The 24,851-nt window shown below is 36.8% G+C and overlaps 2 protein-coding genes across 16 annotated transcripts in view; one reads left to right on the forward strand and one right to left on the reverse strand.

Moving 5' to 3' along the window:
- Trpm (transient receptor potential cation channel, subfamily M) overlaps positions 1-24,851 on the reverse strand; it is a 215,297-nt gene that overhangs the window by 99,427 nt on the left and 91,019 nt on the right. The gene's annotated exons all lie outside the window — the stretch shown is intronic.
- Positions 20,416-23,776, forward strand: LOC117991846 (allergen Tha p 1-like). The gene is made up of 3 exons (XM_034979485.2): positions 20,416-20,465; positions 22,113-22,297; positions 22,981-23,776. The coding sequence occupies exons 2-3, from the start codon at positions 22,114-22,116 to the stop codon at positions 23,187-23,189; spliced, it is 393 nt and encodes a 130-aa protein (XP_034835376.1). The 5' UTR covers positions 20,416-20,465; position 22,113; the 3' UTR covers positions 23,190-23,776.

Genomic DNA, 24,851 nt, shown 5'->3' on the forward strand with positions numbered 1-24,851 from the left:
ATGCTATGCGACATTTAAACAATTCTAAACTCATTAAACTTTAGAATTCCTGACTCTGCAACAATACAAAGCTCAGAGCTTTTGCCTAGTTCCTGTCAGAAAGTTTAAGCTAAGCTGACGTTTTGCTGACGGCTCATTGTGATAATATTAAATTAACAGACAGTGATAACTCGCTCTTATGATACAATAAGCCTCTACCTTGTTATAAACAATTTGCTCAGAGTGAACTAGAGTGGGGGAACTCTCGGTTTGATCCTGAGTCGACGATAGCTATGTCAAATATTAGACTATGGTGACGTAAAATCAAAGAAAAATAGGGCTACTTTAGGGCTACCTGCGTAAAATGTTTTTGCCTGATTCCTATCAGAAAGTTCACGAGCTAAGCTAACGTTTTGCTGACGGCTCATTGTGATCATATTAAGTCAAGTTAAGAGTCAAGTATTGTGAGGGAACTCTTGGTTTGATTCTGAATCACTACCCATAATATAAATGCGAAAGTGTGCTTGTTTGTTGGTTTATTGGTCTGTTGGTTTGTCCTTCACGTCAAATGGTAAAAAAGATGTATATAGATTCAACTCCACTTCACTCCGTAGCACCTCAAAGATTTCTGTGCAACTTTAAACTCACAAAGACGTATATAAGAACAAACAGAAGTTATTATGCTTTCGACAGATGAAGTGAAAAATTTCACTCATTTTTTCCTAGATTTTCCTCATTTCCCCGCCTTGACTGCGAACGGCACAAAGACGTATTTCTGAAGAGCGAGAAACAAAAGAAAGGGCGCCTTTTGAAAACATAATATTTCAATCCGACGACTGCTATTAGCGTAACCGTAGAATTCAAAATCAGTATAGAGATGGTATATGAGCGTGAGCACGTCGCTGCGTAGATTATAAAGTCCCGCAAATTGCTATTGCGCTGGAACCATGTCTCATTAACATGGCGTGGCGTCAGCCGAAATAAAAATATACCGTCGCCAAATTTTTTTTTTGTGAATTTGCAATTATTCAAAACACGATACGCGTACCCTACCGACAGTTTTGTCAACGGTACTGGTTGCTCGACACTTCAGTCTAGTGCTGACGTCACTAAAATAGCGACCACGCGCATTAGCAATTTGCGGGGCTTAAACTAGTAAATTATTTCGTTTGTTATTGTAACAGTCGGAAAAACAGTCTTTAGTGTAACTTTTTAAGAGAAATGTCTTCTAAAAGTTCTCTATATAAACGAGAATTGATTTTTTTTTAATACTAGCGACCCGCTCCGACTTCGCAATTTTCGTAGGGATCTCTATTTTTTTTTAAATAAAATATAGCCTCTAGCTCTCAAGGATAATGTAGCATTCCAATGGTCAAAGAATTTTTGAAATCGGTCTAGTAGTTTTGATTTATTCGTTACAAATCTTTCCTCTTTATAATATTTGTGTAGATTAAACAGAAACAAATGTTTAAACGAGTTTTATAATAACTTTGGGTAGTGGCCTAGTAGGTAATCAACTTTAACTATAAGAAAAGGCTCCACTATCGAACTGAGCCTCATAAATTGTTTGAAATAATATTTGAAATCACCAACGAAGGTTAGGAGTTTTATGTGAATATATAGACAAAAGTGATTTGCATTGTTTTAAATGATTTTTTAAAGAAAAGCACGTTTTCTGAGGAAAGATTTCATGTTAAATTTAACTTAATTTATTCAAAGTTTTGAATAAAGTTAGGTATTCAGTTCTCTTAATGCTCTTGACTGACACTTTAATTGCGCTGCTTTTACAAAGAGAAGCGAGTAAAGGCTTGGTCAAATAAAAGCGTGAGTGTCGCTTCTTAACGTAGTAATAATAATTAGGTTAGCTCTGCTAGACGCTTCATCCCTTGTTTTTGTTTAAAGATTGATTTATCATCAATTTATAAAATTCTATTAGAAAAGCCATATTAGTACTCTTTTAGAAAAGTATTAATTTTATTTTAATTTTTGTCATTTTGAGTACTACTATTATTTTAATATTTTTTTGTCACTAAGTGTTTAATGTGACTAATTTTATCAAAACTATGTAGGTACAACTTGTTAGGTATATCATAACATATTGTACGCTAATAGGCTGAAATTGGCTGTACCTTTCTGTTTTTGTAACATCTCCACTGCTTACCCATATTCGCAATAAAAAAATTGAATTTGAATTTGAATTTATGCGTCAAGCAACTTACATCGAAAAACTCTGTTCTTAGTGCATGGAGACGGTCGTGTCGATTCTGTCGTGCTGCTGCTGTGGCGCATCGGAGCCACCACGCGCTATGTCTAACCAGGCCTTTATTGCTCTTGAATGACACGTTAATTACACAGCTTCTTGTGATGAGAAGACGCCATGTTAGTTTAAGTGACATGCCCTAGCCTAGAGTTACTAATTACTACAGTAGTCAGGTAATTATTTTCAAAAACTATAACCTACTTTAATTTATTAAGCTACTAAATGATGCCCGGGCCTTCGTTTATAGGAGTTATATTCGCTATAAGACTGATCAGGCTAATCTTGATATCCAACCGTGGCGTGGCCTGTGACGGCATCACAATTTTTTTTAAATAGAGATAGCGAGCAAACGAGCAGACGGATCACCAGGTCTTTATCTCTGCCCATGCAAAAAATCACGTGAATCCGTTGCATCGTTCCGACGTGATTGAAGGACAAACAAACACACTTTTGCATTAATAATAAGGGTACTGACCAATATTGGTTGAATGCATAGCTTCAGAAAAACACCACAAATTCAGCCAATCAAAACAAAAGCGACTATAGCAATATGATAATCACAACTTCCCTGTTAGCCCTCTAGTACGACCTATCAGGTCATGTCTATAAAATAAAAAAACCTATATGATTCGTACTAAAGAACTAAAGTAATTGGCTAGCACATTGTAGTGAACACAAACGTTGGGGCGATCGACAATAAATACCTATCTACTTAATTTATTAGCCTCTTTACGACCCACTGTGGGACCGTGGAGTATCTCTATCCCATCCCATTGTTGAATATACTTGAACCTAGAGAATAGGGTACCTACTTGTTGGCGAAAATACTTAAGCTTGGTTAGGTAGGCTAAGTAAAGTGAGCAATTCCTTTGTTGGTAATTCTATATGTTTTTTATAATCAGTGCATACTTACAATCGGCTCGAGATTTTGTTTTAAATATTAATTAAATATTATGAATGCTTTTTACGTCCGCAAAATGCGTAAAAAAATGAAGATCGTTTGCGTAATTTGCAGATACGAAAATTTGTATATATAAAATTCAAAGTCCTGACTGACTGACTGACATATATATATCATGAAATTTTGAGGGTGTGTTCTTTGTAAAGAGTAGGTATCCACTAAGAAAGGATTTTTCGAAATTCTACCACTAAGTGGGTTAAATAGGGGATGAAAGTTTGTACGAAAGTACGTCATTTTTCAAATTATTTGCATGAACACATGTCACAAATGAAGAAATACGTGTTCCAGGATTTTTGGAAATTCAATCCCCACCTCTATTTTCTAAATTCCACCCGAGCGAAGCCGGAGCGGGACAGCTAGTCTAAATATATAAAAGGAAACGGTGACTTACTGACTGATCTATCAACGCACAGCTCAAACTACTGGACGGATTGAACTGAAATTTGGCATGCAGATAGCTATATTTTTTTTTTCAGGCGCGTAATTTGGGCCTGCTTATGGACTCAGACCTGAGATTTGAAAATCATATAGCCGAGAAAGTTCGCAATTGCTTCTATCGACTGAAGATACTTTACAAAGTTCGTAACTATCTTTCTCAAGAACTGCGTATCCAGTTGGTAGAGGCTCTGGTGCTTTCAAAGCTGAACTATGCAGACACTATATATGGGCCACGGTTGTTATGCAGAACAAAACGTCTCGTTCAACGTGTGCAGAACGCATGTGCACGTTTCAGTTTTGAGGTTCCTCCGCGCAGTCATATTACCCCTTTTCTGAACAATCATAAGTTGTTGAAGATGAGATCAAGGAGGAAGTTACATCTTGCTGGTTTACTTTTTGGTGTGGTTAAACTGAGTAAGCCCACGTACCTAGCCGATAAACTTCATTGGGTAGGCGATGGTGAATCTGACCGTTTGCGAAGCTGTCGCCATCAACTTCGTATTCCATTCCATCGCACTGCCGCATTTAGAGGTTCATTTACGTACTCCGCCACTAAATGTTGGAATAATATCCCCCCTCCAATAAGGAATTTAAAAAGTAAATTTTCATTCAAAACTAAATTGAAAAAATTCCTTTTGGAGAAACAGGTAGAATTTCAGGATCATGTGGCGGAGTACTCCTTTTTGTAACAAGATTTAGGTTACATCATAGCCATACCTTATACATGTGCATAGATGTGTCCAATTATATATATATATATATATATATATAAGTAAGTATAATATGTGTGAATTTGTATATATTATTAACATATAGAATAGATAGATTAGAATATAAGTACAATTGAAATAATTCCGTGGCGCCACCCGAATCAGGGTTCCTACTGAAAACCAGCGCTGTATGTTTTTGTACTTGTGCAAGACATATGGCATTTATGCTGAGTAGGGACCTTTTTTTTCGGGTTGTGCCACACATGACATGGTTTATTCCGGCGCTTCTTCTACTTGAGGTCTTTTGACTTTACTACTCAAGTATAAGAGGCGCCGGGATAACCTAACCTAATAATGGTAATGTGTGGTACAGCCTTAAAAAATAAACGTTTTTCTTTCTTCTTTCTTTCTTCTTTCTTTCTATAATTATGACGTAGACATCCGCTAAGAAAGGATTTTTGAAAAATCAACCCCTAAGGGGGTGAAATAGGGTTTTGAAATTTGTGTAGTCCACGCGGACGAAGTCGCGAGCATAAGCTAATAACTCATAATATTGTGATGTTTCTTTTCAAGAAAATTTTCATTCATCTTAATTTACTAGTCTGTAGTCTGTACTTGGGTACAAAATAGAACATCTTTGCCAAGAGAAATATAAAAATTTGAACGGTTGACTGTTTGAGATGAAGGGTACAAATGGAAACATTCTCCTGTTGAATGTCTGTAAACAATAGCAAGCCCGCCCGCCCGAGCACCCGCCCGCCGCGGGGGAATAAATCCAATTTGGAATTGAAAATTTGTACTTACAAGCAATAGAAGTTTAGATTGCGTTAACTTAAGTGGAAATAGGATTTCTCTTGAGCTGGGAAACACGATTTTCATGAAATTCTTTAACGGGACGCACTTTCACAGACTGACTGTGCATAATAAGAGCAAGCTTGATTTTTTATGTAAGTACGAGTTCTCGCAAAATAAGTAGGTTAGATCACTGCATAGTTATTAAACGGCCTGCGAAAGCCCAATCATAATTAGTTTAGCCGTTTCTAAATTTTGAAGAAAAAATTGATTTGTTGTTCCATTTAATAATATAAATGCTAAAGTGTGTCTGTCTGCTAGCTTTTAGTGGCCCACACGTTTATCCGCTTTTGACTTTTGGAACAGAGATAGCTTGTATCCCCGAAAAGGATGTTAGCTGTTTTTCTTCCTAAGAAATCAACGAGTTTCCGTGGGATATTTAAAGGCCCATCCTCTTAACTTTCATCTATTTGCACATATTTGGTACAGAGATAGTTTACATCTTGGAAATAGATATACCTACATAGACTACTTTTCGTCCCGGAAATCAAAGAGTTCACGCGGATGAAGTCGCGGGCATCATCTTGTAAGTTATAATATAATCATGGCCGCACCATTCATAGAAAACTAGGTGATACCCACGACTTCGTCCGCGTGGATTTACGTTTTTCAAAATCCCGCGGGAAGTCTTTGATTTTCCGGGATAAATGCCTATATGTTAATCTAGGGTATTTATAATCTATCTCCATTACAAATTTCAGCCAAATCTATCCAGTAGATTTTGCGTGAACGAGTAACAAACACACACAAACCTTAGCCTTTATAATATTAGTGTGATAAGTATCTATCTATAACCAAAACGCAAGTGCGTACAAAAGGGTTTATTCAATCAAGAGTAGTATTATCAGAAAAATGTTTCCTGGAAAATGTAATAATATATCGCTCAGTAAAAACCTTCAGATGTTTCCCACATCCGTTCTGGATTTTCCCTACATTCTCCTCATATTTACAAATCGAATTTGTTATGGTTCCGTTTTCCTCTCTTTGGAAACTAGTTTGCAATGTATTTCCGACATTTTCCTAACAGTAATACTTGGTAAAGAATGAAAGTTTCCTTTCAGGGTTTGAAATAAATTTTCACTTTGTAAAACTTGTAGATCTAGTGTATCTGTGTATAAGTACAATAAACTAGATGATGCCCGCGACTTCAGCCGGGTAAGTTTGAGTTTTCTAAAAAGCCCGAAGTAACTCTTTGGTTTTACGTGATAAAATACTTTTTATCCCGGAAAACCCGGAGATCCAACAACCAGATCGATTTTGTAGGTATAAAATGTAGCCTGTGTCACCCAGACTGTACCAACGAATCAATTGACACCTCCACTCATCAAAATTAGCCCAGTAGTTCAGCCGCTACAGTGGAACACACATAGATACAAAAATACATAAATACATAGACTGCCAAAATCAAAGCCTTCCTTTTGGCTTTGCCGTATTCGGATAAAAAGGTGTCATACAAAAAATTCCAATCGTGATCCATAGTTCCATACTATCCATGCTTATATTATAAATGCGAAAGTGTGTCTGTCTGTCTGTCTGCTAGCCTTTCACGGCCCATCCGTTCAACCGATTTTGACGAAATTTGGTACAGCGATAGCTTGCATCCCGAGGAAGGTCATAGGCTACTTTTTATCCCGGAAAATCAAAGATTTCCCACGGGATTATTAAAAACCTAAATCCACGCGGCAAATTGCGGGCATCAGCTAGTTTCCTATAAAGTTTTAAAACATTTTTGTTTAACTCTCTCTGGTATTCAAAGTAGCAAATAGATATTTACAGTTTAGTTTGCAAAACAATTTGTCACTCTAAACAGCACTTTTGGCATAAACTATGCTGTATCGCACCTGCATACTTTGCGCAGAGTTAGTTACGCCAACTAGATATGCCTTGCTCGATTAAAGTTTTTGGTCACAGACTTTTCTACGTCAGAATCTGCCTAGTGCCTACAAATAATCTGCAACCATTCTGCTTGCTCTGCATGGGCCTTATAACTTCTAAATTAATGCACAGAATTATTTAAAGCAATAAGCAGAAGCCAAACTTATACTTACATTGCGCTCTAGTTAAAAAAACCGGCCAAATGCGAGTCAGACTCGCGCACCTACGGTTCGTATTTATTCGAGATTTTACACGATAAATCAAAAACTACATAAAAATAAAAATAAATCTGTTTTAGAATTTACATGTAAAGCCCTTTCATATGATACCCCACTTGGTATATTAATCTTTTGTACTTATATCTTATATCTTTACTAGCTGATGCCCACGACTTCGTCGGCGTGGATTTACAATTTTCAAAACCCCGCGGGAACTCTTTGGTTTTCCTTGATAAAAAGTAGCCAATGTGTTATTCCAGGGTATAATATAATTCTGTTCCTTTCATCCAAATCCGTTCAGCGTGATTGAGTAACAAACATCTACACATCCACACTTTCACATTTATAATATTATTAGGATTAGGATTAGGATTTAATTTCACATCTGGTATGTTTATAGCACTGATTCCTGAGATGAAGAATTGTGTAGTTTCTGTTACATTTCCAGTAATAGAGTATCTTTGACCAGTTCTCCATTATGACCTACTTCGTCGAAGAAGGGTGAGGATCGCTGCTCGTTTGTCATATTAATAGCGAACAGCAGCTCTGATATGAAAGCGTGAAACTTGGAAAATTGCTATATATAATTAACTATACAATTTAGTACATATTTGCAACCTAAGAACCTTTGTGCACTGAAACAATGCTCTAAACATCTGCTATCTCCTTCTAAGTGTCGATGTACATTACTTTCTGCCGCGTATTGTTCATATTTTTACGAAAATCTGACAATTCACAGACACATATACCTATTTGTTTTAAAAGGTGTATTACAAAATTCTGCATATTACACTACTTACGTAATATGTTTACATAGCATGTACAGAACTTCACGTGAAACGTGGATTTAAATTATTACTAAATAATTAAGAAGCTAGGCGCGCGCGACACGCTAACGCGGCAGCCATTTTTAATATTTAACACCTGTTTACTATTTCGTATTTAGGTCAACCTAAGTAGCTATACTTGTTTGAAGTTACTTACACTTACGGTAATATAATCGGGTAAATAAATAAATTTGATTGTATTACACCTATGATGAATCTTACGTCCTTAAGAACTTTGTCATTTAAGAGAAAAATTCAAACCCCTAAGGTTTTAGACCAAACTTTAGATTTTTTTTCTATCGAGAAAAGTTTGTCCAATCATGTTTTCATCGGGTAAAGCAATAGAGAATATAATGAAAAATATTATATATTAATTTCACATTTTTAGATCCATGCATTACGGACTTATTTTAATTTTAGTATCGACGAGAATAGAGACTGCCGCGTTAAGTTTAGGCCGAAAACATACCTATATCATGCCACGCCACACGTTTCGAGAAATCCCGTGCATGCAATACATACGCGCAAATGTAAATACACTAACTGTTGCCCGCGACTTACGCGTGGATCTAGGTTTATAAAAATCCCGTGGGAACTCTTTGTTTTTCAGGGATAAAATGTAGCCTATGTCCCTGTCCGGCCTTAAAATATACCCATGCAAAAAATCACGTCAATCTGTTGCCCCGTTGCGACGTGATTAAAGGACAAACAAACACTTTCACATTTATAATAGGGGTAGTGATGTCTCTAGCCGAATTGCAGAATTTACGGTAAAACGTTATCCGCGCAATACACACGGATAAAATTTATTGCGACAGCTCGTCACGTATCGAGCTGATGTTTACGGGTCCCGGGCGGCGAAACGAGCCTATACACATCATACGTGATTATCGGTACAATATCATACGTAGTTATTATATGAACGTACATCATAGATAACTGTGATAGCCTAGTGGTTAGGACGTCCGCCTTCTGATCGGAGGTCGGGGGTTCGATCCCGGGCACGCACCTCTAACTTTTCGGAGTTATGTGCGTTTTAAGTAATTAAATATCACTTGCTTTAATGGTGAAGGAAAACATTGTGAGGAAACCTGCATGCCTGAGAGTTCTCTATAATGTTCTCAAAGGTGTGTGAAGTCTACCAATCCGCACATGGCCAGCGTGGTAGACTATGGCCAAATGGTAAAAATAGAACCCTTATGGTGCGACTTACTCCGTCCGTCTATCCGTCCGTCTGTCACAGTCGATTATTTCAGTAACTATTAAAGCTATTGATATGAAATTTGGAACAGTCTCAAGTGGAAACACGCCAGTTTGTATTGAATGCACTATACCTAGTTGCGTTTTACAGACCACTTTAGTTAGTGGAATAAAACACGAACCAAAAACACACCCTCACAATACGAGTTACATCTACCATTTGTTTAAAGCCTTGAACTTAATTACCCAATTATTTATATTAATGTTCCCACAAAACCTTAGGACGTTGCCGGCCTTTGAAATCATAATTAACTTTTCACTGTTTATTTAAATGGTTACCTACTCAAATAAATAAATGGAGCACGGGTTATTTAGTTTTTTAATATAACTGGTACTGATTCTGAGCACAGCTTAATTTTAGTGTATTCGCATACTGCTTTTACTAATGTAATATGAAAAGGACAGACACAGTTTTACAGTTTTAAATTCAATTTAAAGACGTCAAACTCCATGACTTTAGCTGCCAGTCGCGAGCCTACTGTTTAAATTGGTAGCGTGCACTAAAATTTAGAGTCTTTAAATGTAAAATTCATGTTTTGTCCTTCAATCATGTCGCAACGGTGCAACGGATTGACGTGATTTTTTGCATGGGTATAGATAAAGACCTGGAGAGTGACATAGGCTACTTTTCATCCCGAAAAATCAAAGATTTCCCACGGGATTTTTAAAAACCTAATTCCACGCGGACGAAGTCGCGGGCATCAGTTAGTGTAGATCATAAAAATGCCTAACCTCCCACTAACTAACGTCGTGTAGCAAAAACATGATAAATGGGCACCTATATATTAACATTTCACGTTAATAACAGGCCACGGGGTTTCGTGTGGCGTCCATAAATAAAGAGTTTTTGTATAGACACAATTAGACACAAAAGTTTAACCGTTAATTTGTGGTTTTTGACGTCATAACTCCAAATTAACATGACTTTCATCGATATCGATCATAGTGATGATACCCTCTTATCTGACGTCTATTCCTCTCTTATTTACTGTTGTATTTTTATTTTAATACATATACATACGTACCTATATTATGTGTATTTACTTTATTTAATTAGTAAACCCTTTCCGCTTTCTTTAATTTTTATTATATCCTCTACCCTAAGGTTGTAACTCCAATCAGGCGGTGTACGATGCGCCTAACAGCTTTGTTTAAGGTCCAAGACACGGGTCTACCCGCGAAATTCAATTTGGTTTTTCACAATTTGTAAACTAATGCGACAAAGTAGACTTATGGCATCCAAATTTCGCCCCTAGCCATATCATCTTCACAGGTTTATATAAAAAGCTTTACTTGAAAGTGTCCAGTTTAAGAAATTAGTCAAAATAATGACTAATTTCTGAGTCGCTCACGTCAAACTCATTATTTTGACTAATTTCTTAAACTGGACACTTTCAAGTAAAGATTTTTATATAAGCCTGTGAAGATGATACTGCTAGGGGCTTAATTTGAATGCCATAAGCCTACTTTGTCGTATTAGTTTACAAATTGCGAAAAACCAAATTGAATTTGAATTTCGCGGGCAGACCGTGTCTTCCAACTTAAGTTAAAATAGAATCGGCTCTAGTCTGTAAGCGCTGGGCTTTAAAAATACGGCTAGTCACTAAATAATTTTTTTTTAATAAAGAAAATAGTAATTATATTATTCCGTCGAACTGGAAGCAATAATTAAACTTAATATGGTACGAAAGTGGATTGGGACGACGACGCTCGAATCGCTGAAACGTATTGAGATCCACTGAACGGATTAGAATAATTGGAGAACCCCGGCCGAGGGCGTTTATACGAAACGATATTTGGACGTATTTTCTAAAAAACTAAGAAATATCCAAAACCCATCTAAACATATAAAAGGAAAAGGTGACTAACTGACTGATCTATCAATGCACAGCTCAAACTGGATGGATCGGGCTGTTTGGAATGCAGATAGCTATTATGACGTAGACATCGGCTAAGAAAGGATTTTTGAAAATTCAACCCCTAAGGGGCTGAAATAGGGGTTTCAAATTTGTATAGTTCACGCGGACGAAGTCGCGAGCTTAAGTTAGTGTTATACTAAATGCGAAAGAGTGTTTGTTTGTTGGTTTATTTGGTTTGTCCTTCAATAACGTCGCAACAGAGCATCGGATCTATTGCATTGGTATAAGTAAAGACTTGGAGATTGATAGGCTACTTATTTGCCGGAAAATCAAAGAGTTCCCATGGGATTTATAAAACGCTAAATCACACGGAGAGAGACGCGGGCATCAGCTAGTTATTAAATAAAGAAAATAGTGATTTTATTATTCCATTCAACTGGAAGCAATAATTAACTTAATATGGCATGAAAGTATCTTTAAAAAAAAGAATCTTTAAAAAATCTAAATTTACGCAAATGAAGTCGCGGTAGATAGATACAAACAAACAATAACTGATTTTATATAATAAATCATCTATTAAGTATTAAATTATTGGAAGAGGAAATATTACGATAGGTATTTTAGCCTCCCACATACTCTTTTCCTTTCCCAAACTCCCCTTTAAACTTTACGATATCCTCCCTCCTAAAATTCCCCGTCCTCTAAATGTTGAATGTGTCTTAATGTTAGTGTGTAGTCCTTATATTAAGTATCTATGTAAATTTTTTAAAATTAACAAACTAAAGCTATAATTTGTGTATTTATGTTTCTCTGTTGTCCTTTCCGTGTGTGTGTCTGTCTCTGTGATTCCAGTTGTAATATTTTATGTAATAGTTATATTATGTCACTAACAATAAATTAACCCTTCTATTACAGTAAACAGTTTAAGATTTTAACTGCACATTTTTACCGGCCAATCTCGTCTGTGTCTCCTTCAAGCTATTTGAGACTGACAAAGTGCATTGTGCTGACATAGCACTGGAAAAAGCAATATATTAAGAGAAGAAGAAGAAGAAGAGGAAATATTACGATAGGTATTTTGCATGTGTTATTCGAATTACAACTTTAAGTGACATTATTTCTTCCATAACACTGCTACAGGTATGATCGTAAGTGTTTTGTCAATAAAATTAAATTCCGCGGTAATTTCCATCAAAAGTTTGCATGGAATGGAACCCAGAAGTAGGATCACTTTTTATAGTTTAGTTATCATTTTCAGATTCTTTTACGAAGGCCTTTGTTTTCAATTGTTTCCTTGTTCATTCTATACTTTAAAATGTACGCAATAAAGATAAATAAATAAAATAAAATAAAAATGCTTTAATACGCATTCCAACCTTGATAGCCAACCAAAGTGGCAGCCTTAACATCGCAGTCGTGTCGTTGTCGTTGAGTGTAAAACAACCACTCAATCACAGCACACCGATCACAACGGGTTCTTCGGAGTACGGACACAGAACAAGATGATACGATAATACCATCTGATCTGATCTCATTTAATAAACTCAGAACCGTTGGCGTATCGATTTTGTCTCTGATTTTGATTTTAATCGATTTTCTTAACAATGCAATTCTAAAGCTCATCATCATCATCAACAACTTAGGGCCAGCTCACTACTGAGCGCGGCATTGGCCTACATACGCAACGTTCAACGTTCGTTGACCTATAGCGTCAGTCAGATGTTTGATTTGCAATATATCGTGAACTTTTACAAAATATTGGACTTAAAAAAAAAATATCGCCTTTCTTTTTGTGGTATTGCACCAGTAAAACAGTACTTTCACCTGTCTTCGTTTTTGCCAGCGTTCTTGTTACACCCTGTATAAATTTTCTTTAGGATTTCTCGAGTCGCATTAAACGTAATGTAATAAATTAATTAGTATTCTCTTCAAAAGCCTTAACATTAAACTTTCCCGCCGTAGATGTTTACAATACAGAGTCTTACTAATTGCTAATTTGTACTGCCTAATTAGGCTGATTTACCAAAGCAAACAAACAACATACGCCCATTTTACTCGTAACTAATAATTCAAATACACAAACGTTAGAATAGAAAGGCATAACAAATTAAATCAATGTGTCAACAGCAACACTGATTTCGTAATTCGGGATGATTTAGGGCTGCAACAATTTTTTTATTTGTTTCATTTTATAACCAAAAGATATTACAAAAGGCAAAGCTCACATAGTCCGTAAAAATGACTCCTCACGCGCCATTTTTACTCTATGGGTCAACTGTCATGTCAAAAGTACGGTTCACCTTTAAAATAAGGATTAAAATCGTACTTTTGACATGAAATTTGACATGAAAACTAGAGTAAGTAGTATCTATCTTTCTATGCATTAAGTATGGAAAGATAGATAATATTTATGCTCAGACGCGGTTGGCAACCCTATTGTCTCGCGTTTTCATGTCTTAATAATATTTTTGCCGACGTTACAGTCTGCCCATCATTAACTTTTTATTTCAGTTTTAGCTTTCCAGATTTCAATCTAAACGTGCAAATTTATTTTATTATTACAGCTGTGCAGCGAATAGCGATCTTAAGTACATACTTAAATATTAGTCCCTTGTAATTAATTAATTTAATCTCCAAGAGAATTTTATTAATTTTAAAACTTTCGTTACGCTTTTTAGGTTTCCGTACCTCAAAAGGAAAAACGGAACCCTTATAGCATCACTTTGTTGTCTGTCTGTCTGTCTGTCGGTCTGTCAAGAAACCTACAGGTTAGGTACTTCCCGTTGACCTAGAATCATGAAATTTGGCAGGTAGGTAGATCTTATACCTGGCTTTAGGGGAAAAATCTGAAAACTGTGAATTTGTGGTCACATCACAAAAAAAATTAAATTGAAAAAACAAATTATTAGTATTTTCAATTTTCGAACTAAGATAACTATATCAAGTGGGGTATCATACGAAAGGGCTTTACCTGTGCATTTTAAACAAATTTTTATTTATTTTTATGCATCATAGTTTTTGAATTATCTCGTGGCACACAATACAAGAGCCCAAACATGGCACACGTTTCTAAATTCACCCTATTTAGCTTCAACTGCTCCATTTATACATTCCCGCTAACATTCAAGTCCTGTAAACTAACCTCAGTGATTAAGCCGCAATGTAAATCGATTAAGCACTCGAAGCTGAATAAGGTGATTTTAGAAGCAAACTTGAACAAAAAATGGAATGGAGTAGTGTAGCACTATTAATTTTTGTTATTTCTTTGAGAGATTTTTCGTTTTTGTAAATATGAAAGTATTATATTATATCTATACTATATAACTATTATACTATATCTGCTCGTGCTGATTCACTGACTGACTGACTGACTGACTGACCCTGAACCCACATCTTAAAACTAAGGGCTAGTTCCGGCGCAGGGCGCTTCTTCCACCTAAGAACAAGCAAAAGAAGCGCGGAAACTAACTGTCATGTGTGGCACAACCCGAAAAAGGGTCCCAGCTCAGCATTATGCTGTATGCCTTGTTGCACAACATACAGCGCTGATTTTCAGCTTGTACCCTGAACCGGGTGACGCCACGGAATTATAAACTCATAATAACTAATAACAATAATTCTACAATAGGGCGCCATTTTGCAATTGCTATTGCAACCACTCAATCAAAATGGCGCCCTAAACACAAAAAGCATTTGCTAGTCGTTGAGTCTCGAGTCGGAACGAGACTAGCTTATAATCATAATCATAATCATTTATTTATTTTGCTCAGATATGGTAGGTACATGTATATTATTTACATGGGGTCTTAAAAATTAGATAATCAGTCACATATCCTGCCAAACATGGCGTGCAAAATTAACTTAAAAACCATCAACCACCCGCATATACAATCGACTCAAGATGGCTTCCCCGCAATAGACCACGTCACTTCCGTTTCAAAAGGCGGCAACTACAAGTGCGACAATATTAGGCTGCATCATCTCTTGCCAGTAGGTATGATTGCAGCCAACCGCTAGTGGTATAAATTTAAAAAAAAAAACCGGCCAAGTGCGAATCAGACTCGCGCACTGAGGGTTCCGTAGTACAATCGTATTTTATCGACATTTTGCACGATAAATCAAAAACTACTTAGGTATTAGATCTCTTTCAAACCAATTTTCGGTGGAAGTTTGCATGGTAATGTACATCATATATTTTTTTTTAGTTTTTCATTCCGTTATTTTAGAAGTTACAGGGACACATTTTACCACTTTGGAAGTGTCTCTCGCGCAAACTATTCAGTTTAGAAAAAAATGATATAAGAAACCTCAATATCATTTTGAAGACCTATCCATCGATACTCCACACGTATGAAAAAACACAGGTTTGATGAAAAAAAATTTGAGTTTCAGTTCTAAGTATGGGGAACCCCAAAATTTATGTTTTTTTTTTCTATTTTTGTGTAAAAATCTTAATGCGGTTCACAGAATACATCTACTTACCAAGTTTCAACACTATAGCTCTTATAGTTTCGGAGAAAAGTGGCTGACACAGTGGCGGACAGACAGACAGACAGACATAACGAATCTATAAGGGTTCCGTTTTTTGCCATTCGGCTACGGAACCCTAACAATGCCTAACATACGCTAGTTAACAATGTTCCTTGGGAAGTAATAGGATCATTATTTAACATTTTCTTATATTGCGAAGCACTTCGTAGCTGCATAAGCTTACCGGTAAGACGCTTCTAAATGGCACTTCTGACCTACTTTTATGTATGTGCTTTAAGTTAGTAATATATTATACTACTACTATATTATATTCCCTGCTAGGTGATTCGCTAACTCAGTGTCTAACACAGAATGATAGCCACCGAAGTTGGTTGGTTCTACATTGCTGCTTCACTGGGTGGTAGTGAAATATTTTTTCGTAGAAAACCTTCAACGGATTAAAAAATGAGCTCTGTGGCTATCGTTCAGTGTTAAACACTGAGTTAGAGAATCACCCCACTGGTGAACTTTCTAAATATTATCTATCGTAATAGTGCCTTACAAGTAGATATTAGCATATAATATTAGTCTACACTCTACATTATATTATGCAGACTGTTCAGGAGTATTTGATTTTCAGAAAATGGAGCATTGCTTTAAGTAAATCTAAGATTTTCAGAAAATCATTAGTCGAAAAAAGAAAATACTCTGAATATAAAAACTCACATCTTTTACTATTTTATATAAGTAAATTCGAAAGAGCTTATGTTTTTGGTTTATTGGTTTGTATAATTATATAATATTACAAATAAAATAAAAAACTACATAGTCCAATATCTTGTACGATATGGTACAGAATCTTTCGTGTGAGTCCGACTCCGTACTTGATCGGTGTTAACAACACACTTCAAACAACAACACACTGATCCAAAAAGTGTGTTGAAGTAAAATTGTTGAACGAAACAGAATTTTCACTATTAACGAATGGAAAAGAGTAAAGGAAAACGCCCATTCGTTAAAGGGGTTTTGGCCAAAGTACATCCATCAATTAAATTAATGAACCAAGCACTAAGTATTTCGGACATAGAACTCGAAGGAACTTTTATAAATCCTTTTGTTTTTTTGTTTTCTCAGTAAGAATTATTGCAATATAGGTACCTACATAGTCAAGATTGGCATTATTATTATAGGAGCGGATTTTTTTTAAAAAGAATATTAGCCATGTTAAATGACTAATATTCCCCTTTCCTCACCAACTAAGCGTCAGGCTTGTGCTAGGAGTAGGTACGACAATAGTGCAACGGGCGGGGTTTGAACCGTCGACCTTTCGGTTTTCAGTCCACTCCTTTACCGGTTGAGCTATTGAGGCTCTAATATGCCGGACTGTTTAGCCAAGAATGGGCGTTTCCTTTTAGAATGTAAATGCAATTACTCAAGTTATATTTTGTCCAAAATTCCACTTACTTGCATAACATTATTATCTAGTTCCCGGGGCACGCTAACACGAGTCCCTAATAATAATTTCATCACTTCCTTCGGTGTTAACAATTTAAAGTCAAGGAACTTGTGAAACATCACGCAAACTCTACAAATGTGTAATCTAAATTCTGTATTCAGACCTTAAAGTTCATCATTCAGTACCTACTTCATTTATGTAGGGTATTTTTTTATTTTTTTTATAAAGAATATTAGCCATGTTAAATGACTAATATTCCCCTTTCCTCTCCAACTAAGCGTCAGGCTTGTGCTAGGAGTAGGTACGACAATAGTGCAACGGGCGAGGTTTGAACCGTCGACCTTTCGGTTTACAGTCTACTCCTTTACCGGTTGAGCTATTGAGGCTCTGAATCTCTCTATTTCTTAAATAGGTATTTTTGATTAATAAGTTTTACTCCAGTACTTAACATTTTTTTAATAAAAATATAATAACAACCAGAAAACAGGCAAAGCAAGCAAGCATGCAAGCAAGCAAGCAAGCAAGCAAGCAAGCAAAGCAAAGCAAGTTAATAACAAGCAAACGAGCAGGCGAGATTACCGCTGCGCGCCCATGAACTTTGCGGCGTTGCAAAATTTTCAAGAATTTGATGATCCACCCCTTGAATGATCCTATATTGAAATATAGTGGGAACACCGCCGAAGTACGTTAGTACTATTATATCTTCTGTGGCCGAAGGTAAATGGCTCCACAATTTGCATATGCGTGGAAAAGAGATCTGGCACAACGGACGCTCAGCACACGAGTAGATAGGTATATATGGATATCTTTTTTTTTTTAATTACCAACATAAAGAATGTTTAACAAATCCAATTTAGACACAGCAAAAAACCACAAAGGTTTAAAAAGTGTGTCATTCCGTCTACTTCTTAATACATAATAATAGTGTTTCTATAAACAATTTACATTGTTTATAGAAACACTTATTACATTACATTTTATACAAAAATGGGGATCATTACAATTTGTTAATATAACTCGTGTACTCGTGTACTCTGTGTATAAAGCTGTGATAGCCTAGTGGCTAGGATGTCCGCCTTCTAATCGGAGGTCGGGGGTTCGATCCCGGGCACGCACCTCTAACTTTTCGGAGTTATGTGCGTTTTAATTAATTAAATATCATTTGCTTTAACGGTGAAGGAAAACATCGTGAGGAAACCTGCATGCCTGAGAGTTCTCCATAATGTTCTCAAAGGTATGTGAAATCTACCAATCCGCACATGGCCAGCGTGGTAGACTATGGCCAAAAACCCTTCTCACTCTGAGAGGAGACCCGCGCTCTGTAGTGAGCCGGTGATGGGTTGATCATGATGATGATGACTCGTGTACTCGAAGTGCACCAGGCACCCAGGTGGTGTGGGAAACATTGAGAGTAGTCAGCACTAGGCTGAAGTTTCAAGCTGATGGTATATTTTTATTTCGGCTGACGTCAAAATGACGTCATTTCGATGTTAATAAGACATGGTTCCAGCGCAATAGAAATTTGCGGGACTTATAAAGGAAATAGGATACTAATATTATTTCTAAAACTAATTTTGAATATTTGTGCAGAATTTCAGGTGTCCGAAGTCGGCTAGGCGGGTACGTAGGTGAATGGGTCTTTTGGGGGCTTTGTGCTAATAAATTCTCTAGTAAGCCCGTAATAAACTAGACTGTGGCTTTAGGAAAATATATTTCCGAATATACTCGTATTTTTATTTGTATTGGTACTGGGCGAATGTATTTTTATTTATTTAATGTAATTTTTATTTATATCCTGGGTCAAATGATTCAAAACTAAAACACGGCTACTACTCATTATTAATCTTTAATCTAAATATAATATAAAAGGAAAAGGTGACTGACTGACTGACTGACTGATCTATCAATGCACAGCTCGAACTACTGGACGGATCGGGCTGAAATTTGGCATGCAGATAGCTATTATGACGTAGGCATCCCCGCTAAGAAAGGAATTTTGAATATTGAACCCCTAAGGGGGTGAAATAGGGGTTTGAAATTTGTGTAGTCCACGCGGACGAAGTCGCGAGCATAAGCTAGTTATTAATATGTCTGAAATCTGAAATACAGTAAAACTGTTTTTCTGTCGTTTGATATTTGCCTACTTTACTGGAAATCACAGACAAAGATATTAGTTCTAAGAACGTATCTACAATGAGTTAATTAAAGAGAGCCAAACTACGTTTGTTTGGAGCTCGGTACGAACAAAACCCCTCTTAACGGTGAAGGAAAACCCCGTGACGAAACCTGCACTACATGTCTGAGTGTTCTCCATTATATTCTCAAAGATGTGGGCAGTTGTGAAACTGACGACCTCCCTGGCGCAATGGTAAGCGCTGTGGCCTTTTTAGTGGGAGGTCCCGGGTTCGATTCCCGGCAGGGATTTGGAATTTTATTTTCTAAATTTCTGGTCTGGCCTGGTGGGAGGCTTCAGTCGTGCACCCTACCGGCAAATCCGTGCCGCCAAGGGATTTAGCGTAGGTTAGCCCCCTTCCATCTTAGATTGCATCATCACTTCATCTTCATTCTGGGCTGGTTTCCGCACTTAAACGTTTCCGTCTATTGTGCGTTGCATCATCACTTACCACCAGGTGTGATTGCAGTCAAGGGCTAGCTTGTATCTGAATAAATAAATAAAAATAAAAAGTTTTTAAAACGTGTCTACAAAATTTTCGTGATTTTTAAATGTAGGAACAAATGTAGGAACATGTTGGCCTAAAGTGATGAACATCGATCTTTAGAAGGAGATTGCAGATTTGTAGAGCACTGTCTCGGTCGTTGAGACCGACAAAACGTCATATGGGTATCAGTGACAGATATAACGCTCTACAAAGCTGAAATGTCATTCTAAAGGCCGATGTTCATCACTTTCGGCTGCATACTGTAAGTACATAAATAGCTTAATATTCAAATGAGAATGAATCTGCGTTTGTATGGAGCAAGTGACAGAGAGCCCTCTGTTAAATATTCATCTTTGCTAGTTTGTAAAAAAAACTGGTTCATTACAATGTCAAGGAACGTAGAAAATTCTCTCATAAATTTTAATGAAGTTGACATTGAATAGAAAATTCTATCGAATTAAAATCTGATCGCGTGTCCGTTACAGTAAGCAGATGTAAATTATTGAAAGAAATCGTCACAAGGATCGCCGGCTGGTATAAAATGAAGAAAATCGTTAATGATTCATTAGTTTATAACGTTTATTTAAGGAGTTCAGTAATCAGTTCATGAGTGTGTTAAAGGATTTATAGTAATTATCAAGTAAGTGTGTGATTGTTACTTACGAACTTTAGAAGACTCCCCCGTATTCACAATCATTACAATGTCTCACAGTGCGCTTGAACGCACAGTGTGTGGTTCCACCAATCAGATTATCTTGTCACGTCAATTTTCGATAATCTGATTGGTGGAATCTACACTATGTGGTCGAGCGCACTGTGAGACATAGAAAAAAAATCTTTAAACTAAACTAAACGACAGGATTAAAATCTAGTGCTACCTTTTTCCACAGGGAGCACTTTACCATACTTAATAGAAAGCAATATTATATTTAGACCTGTCATTTTAGGTTTTGCTAAGAAATTGGGAAGATATATTAGCCATACAATACAGCTATTTTAGTTTTCTTTTATGTACCTGCCGGTACCTACATGCCCTTTCCTCGCTATTTCTCCTCCAAATAGCTTCACATACATTCACTAGTTTGAGGATGACCTTTAGGTTGTGAATAAGGTCTCTGGGCGTAGGCGGTGTATTAAGAAAAGCCAATTTTTATGGTTCCGCACCTATCTTGACTAAAAAGGGAACCCTTCTAGCATCCGTCGTCTTGTTTCCGCTGTCCGTCTGTCTGTCTACATTGTGCTTGTCAAGATCCTTTTCTCAGAAGGCTTGGACGTTTCAACTTGAAATTAATGTCTAGTCTCTTGGAGCTGTAAAAAACTCAAGATTCTAAGTCACACAATCAAAAAATACGGCCATTTATGCTGCATTTGGTTTGAGCCGTGCGTTGATAGATTAGTCAGTCAGTCAGTCACCTTTTCCTTTTATACCTATACTAGCTTATGCTCGCGACTTCGTCCGCGTGGACTACACAAATTTCAAAACCCTATTTCATCCCTTAGGGGTTCAAGAATTTCCAAAAATCCTTTCTTAGCGGATGCCTACGTCATAATAACTATCTGCATGCCAAATTTCAGGCCGATTAGTTTGGTCTGTGCGTTGATAGATCAGTCAGTTAGTCAGACATCTTTTCCTTTTATTTTTTTCTTCTTCTTCCTTACCTTATCCCACGCTACGTGGGGTCGGTACAACATGTCTTTTCCTTTCATATATTAAAAAACCGGCCAAGTGGGATTCAGGCTCGCGCAACGAGGAGATATTTTTTCGACATTTTGCACGATAATTCAAAAACTATGATGCATAAAAATTAAATAAAAATCTGTTTTAGATTGCACAGGTGAAGACCTTTCATATGATACCCCACTTGATATAGTTATCTTACTTCAAAACTTGAAAATACTAATTACTAGTTCATGACCACAATTAATTTTTTTTTGTGTGATGTAACCACAAATTCACGGTTTTCAGATTTTTCCCCAAAAGTCAAAAAGTCAAAAGTCAAATGATTTATTCAAAATAGGTAATAAATTACTCTTTTTTTGATGGTCAGATGTTGGATTTCTAAGATATAGTGGTGATAATTATCCCGAATGTATGCTATACGATCTACCTACCTGCCAAATTTCATGATTCTAGGTCAACGGGAAGTACCCTGTAGGTTTCTTGACAGACCGACAGACAGACAGACAACAAAGTGATCCTTTAAGGGTTCCGTTGCTTTTAGAGGTACGGAATCCTAAAAAGAAGATAGTGTGATGAGAAATGTAACATAATATTTCTATTTTATAGGATGAACCTACTCCTAGCTGTGATCCTGATAGCTTGTATCATACACGTTCAAGCACATGTCAACAAAGACAGGTTCAATTCCGTAAACATAGATGATGTCCTGGCAAACAAGAGGTTGCTGACAGCGTACATAAAATGCGTTCTGGATAAAGCACGATGTACACCAGAGGGCAGAGAGTTAAAATGTAAGTAATAGGAATAATTTTTTAACCAAACATCCCGTAACCCTCTTCACAGCTCTATGCTATGGTACAACGATTAAGGAAGGGACCATCCCTTGGTATAAGATTAATAGGTAGTGCCCGATTTTTTCGGTCATGCGTCAAGTTCCATGCTTCAGTGACCTACTATGACATGGCAATCGGGATATGAGGTGAGTCATGGAGGAGGGTACGCCCCGCACACCCGCTATACCGAACCGGGTTAGCGCGGGGCGCTGTGTAGGTGTGCGAGGTGTCAACCCGATTGCCATGTCGACCTGTCGCGAACTATAACTACCTACATACCTCTGCTGCCGCTACCTACATCGTATTTAGGGTATCGTAGTAAAATAAGAAAGAAAGAAAGAAAAACGTTTATTTTTTAAGGCTGTACCACACATTACCATTATTAGGTTAGGTTAACCCGGCGCCTCTTATACTTGAGTAGTAAAGTCAAAAGACCTCAAGTAGAAGAAGCGCCGGAATAAACCAACCCATATAACCCATATACCTAGTTTCGTCCAGTCCCTCTATCCATCCGTGCGTCTGCTCTTAGATGCAGAATTTTTAAAATGGCTGTGATACAGACAGATAGACAGACGGACTGAGTGAAACTATATTGCGTTGTTTTACTTCGGTACCATAAAAAGTTTTTTTTTAAATTCTAGCTCATATAACAAAAGCACTACAGAACGGATGCGATACTTGTACAGACGGACAAAAGGAAGGGGTCCGTAAAGTCATCGGACACCTGGTGAAGCATGAAAATGATTACTGGAAACAACTCGTTGAAAAGTACGACCCTGAAGGAGTATATTCGCAGAAATACGAGGACGAACTGAGTGAACTGAACGAGGACGAAAATATTTCAAAATGAGCTCAAATAGGATCTCATTCTTTCTGCCGTAGACAATGCTTTGTTCGAAAAATTCCAGAGGCGCCTTGCAGAGGTTAGCTAAGTTTCCTTCTCTCTCGCACATTCTACCATTTTCAATAATTGTGAAAGAATCAGTACACTTTTAACAAATGCGGCTCAGCCAAGTGCTACAAAATAAAATACGTTCATTTTAATCATATTTTATCGTATTATACCTACCTAATTTTGATAGAGAAAAATGGCGATTAAAAATACTGAATGTTTTCGCTATGTTTCTCTATGAAATACAACTAATATTACAATAAAAAAATACGTATTAAATTAACGCAGTTTTATTGTTTACATAAGTTAAAGTACTGATTCTTACACAATCATTGAAAATGTTAGAATGTGCGAGAGAGAAGAAAACTTAGGTAACCACAGCGCCTTAAGGAAAATGCCGTTCCGAGATTTGATGAATAATTACAAGATGAGCGACAAAGTGTCCATGAAAATATCCTCTCATTGCATCTAGCCATTGCTTTTAATTGCTGACCGTTTAGTTTAATTTATTGACCGAGGTTATCCGATGGTGATACGGAGTTGACTTATTGACCGTATGTCTATAATTATGTAGAAGTCCATAATATAAAGAATAATACTAACTAACCGGCGGTAAAGGTGGGGTGCCCCGTGCCGGGTGGCTCTGATCTTTTTCTTCCACTCACGCCGGGTGGCTCTAATGAGCTCTTTAATTTTAATTTTTACTTCATTTTTATACTATTCTGTTTTGTTTTATTATCCAAAATGTATATTAACATTCTGTTGTTTTTGTTTCATTAGCTACCTATTCAATTAAAGTAACCATCCGACGACCCACTAAATGACTACTTTTAAAATTATAGTAAGCAATTGTTCGTAATATTGTTACAGTGAAACTTTTATCGGTTGAATTTAATGTTATTTTTGTAAATATTCGTGAACGTTTGTTGTTTATTTAGTACTTATCGCTCGGTAAATGTACCGTTATGTTATTTTATTCACTGTTGTTACAGTTTGCACTAACTGTTCAAATATTAAATGAAATTTAAGTTATGCGAATATATTTTATTTATTCACTCTCTCCAGGCCACTCGGAGTCAATGTTGCGTCGTAGGCGGTCCATTGACCTGAGTTTTGCACGCTATACTATACATTGCGGGTTTGAAAAATACTAAATCGCTAAATGCTAAATGAAAAAACTACAAAATGGGGCAAATAGTCATTGATATTGGATTGTGTTTACGTAGTATAACAATAACGCTAAATTTTTGCTAGAGTTCTGGTTACACCCTGTATGCGTTTAAGGAGGATTTAAGCATGTCACAAATATCACTTTCTTTTTAAGAACGAATGGGATAGGCAGACACAAGATAGCGCCTAAAACAGACATCTTTCAGATGAAATGCATAAGGTTACCTGAAAGATAGACCGAAGGAGGTGATGAGGTTTTTAGTCCGTAGGACTTTGGGCAACAACCCCAATGGAGTAGAGACTCAGGCATGCCCGAAATACCGAGGTATCTGTGAGAATTTTCCTCTTTAATTCTCTAATCTGTGATTTTCCTCCTTCCGCAACCACAGCGCGAAAACTAGTGAACGGCGTGAACAAAGGTGTGGAATGTGGATGCATGTTCTAACTTCT

Source organism: Maniola hyperantus, chromosome 20, assembly GCF_902806685.2.
Source record: "Maniola hyperantus chromosome 20, iAphHyp1.2, whole genome shotgun sequence".
NCBI classification, from domain to species: Eukaryota; Metazoa; Arthropoda; class Insecta; order Lepidoptera; family Nymphalidae; genus Maniola; species Maniola hyperantus.

Excerpts from the sequence above, each read along its gene's own strand:
- LOC117991846 (XM_034979485.2), top strand. The coding sequence starts at position 22,114 with ATGAACCTACTCCTAGCTGTGATCCTGATAGCTTGTATCATACACGTT. Across the intron at positions 22,298-22,980 it reads AGAGGGCAGAGAGTTAAAAT|CTCATATAACAAAAGCACTA; the intron begins GTAAGTAATAGG and ends TTTAAATTCTAG.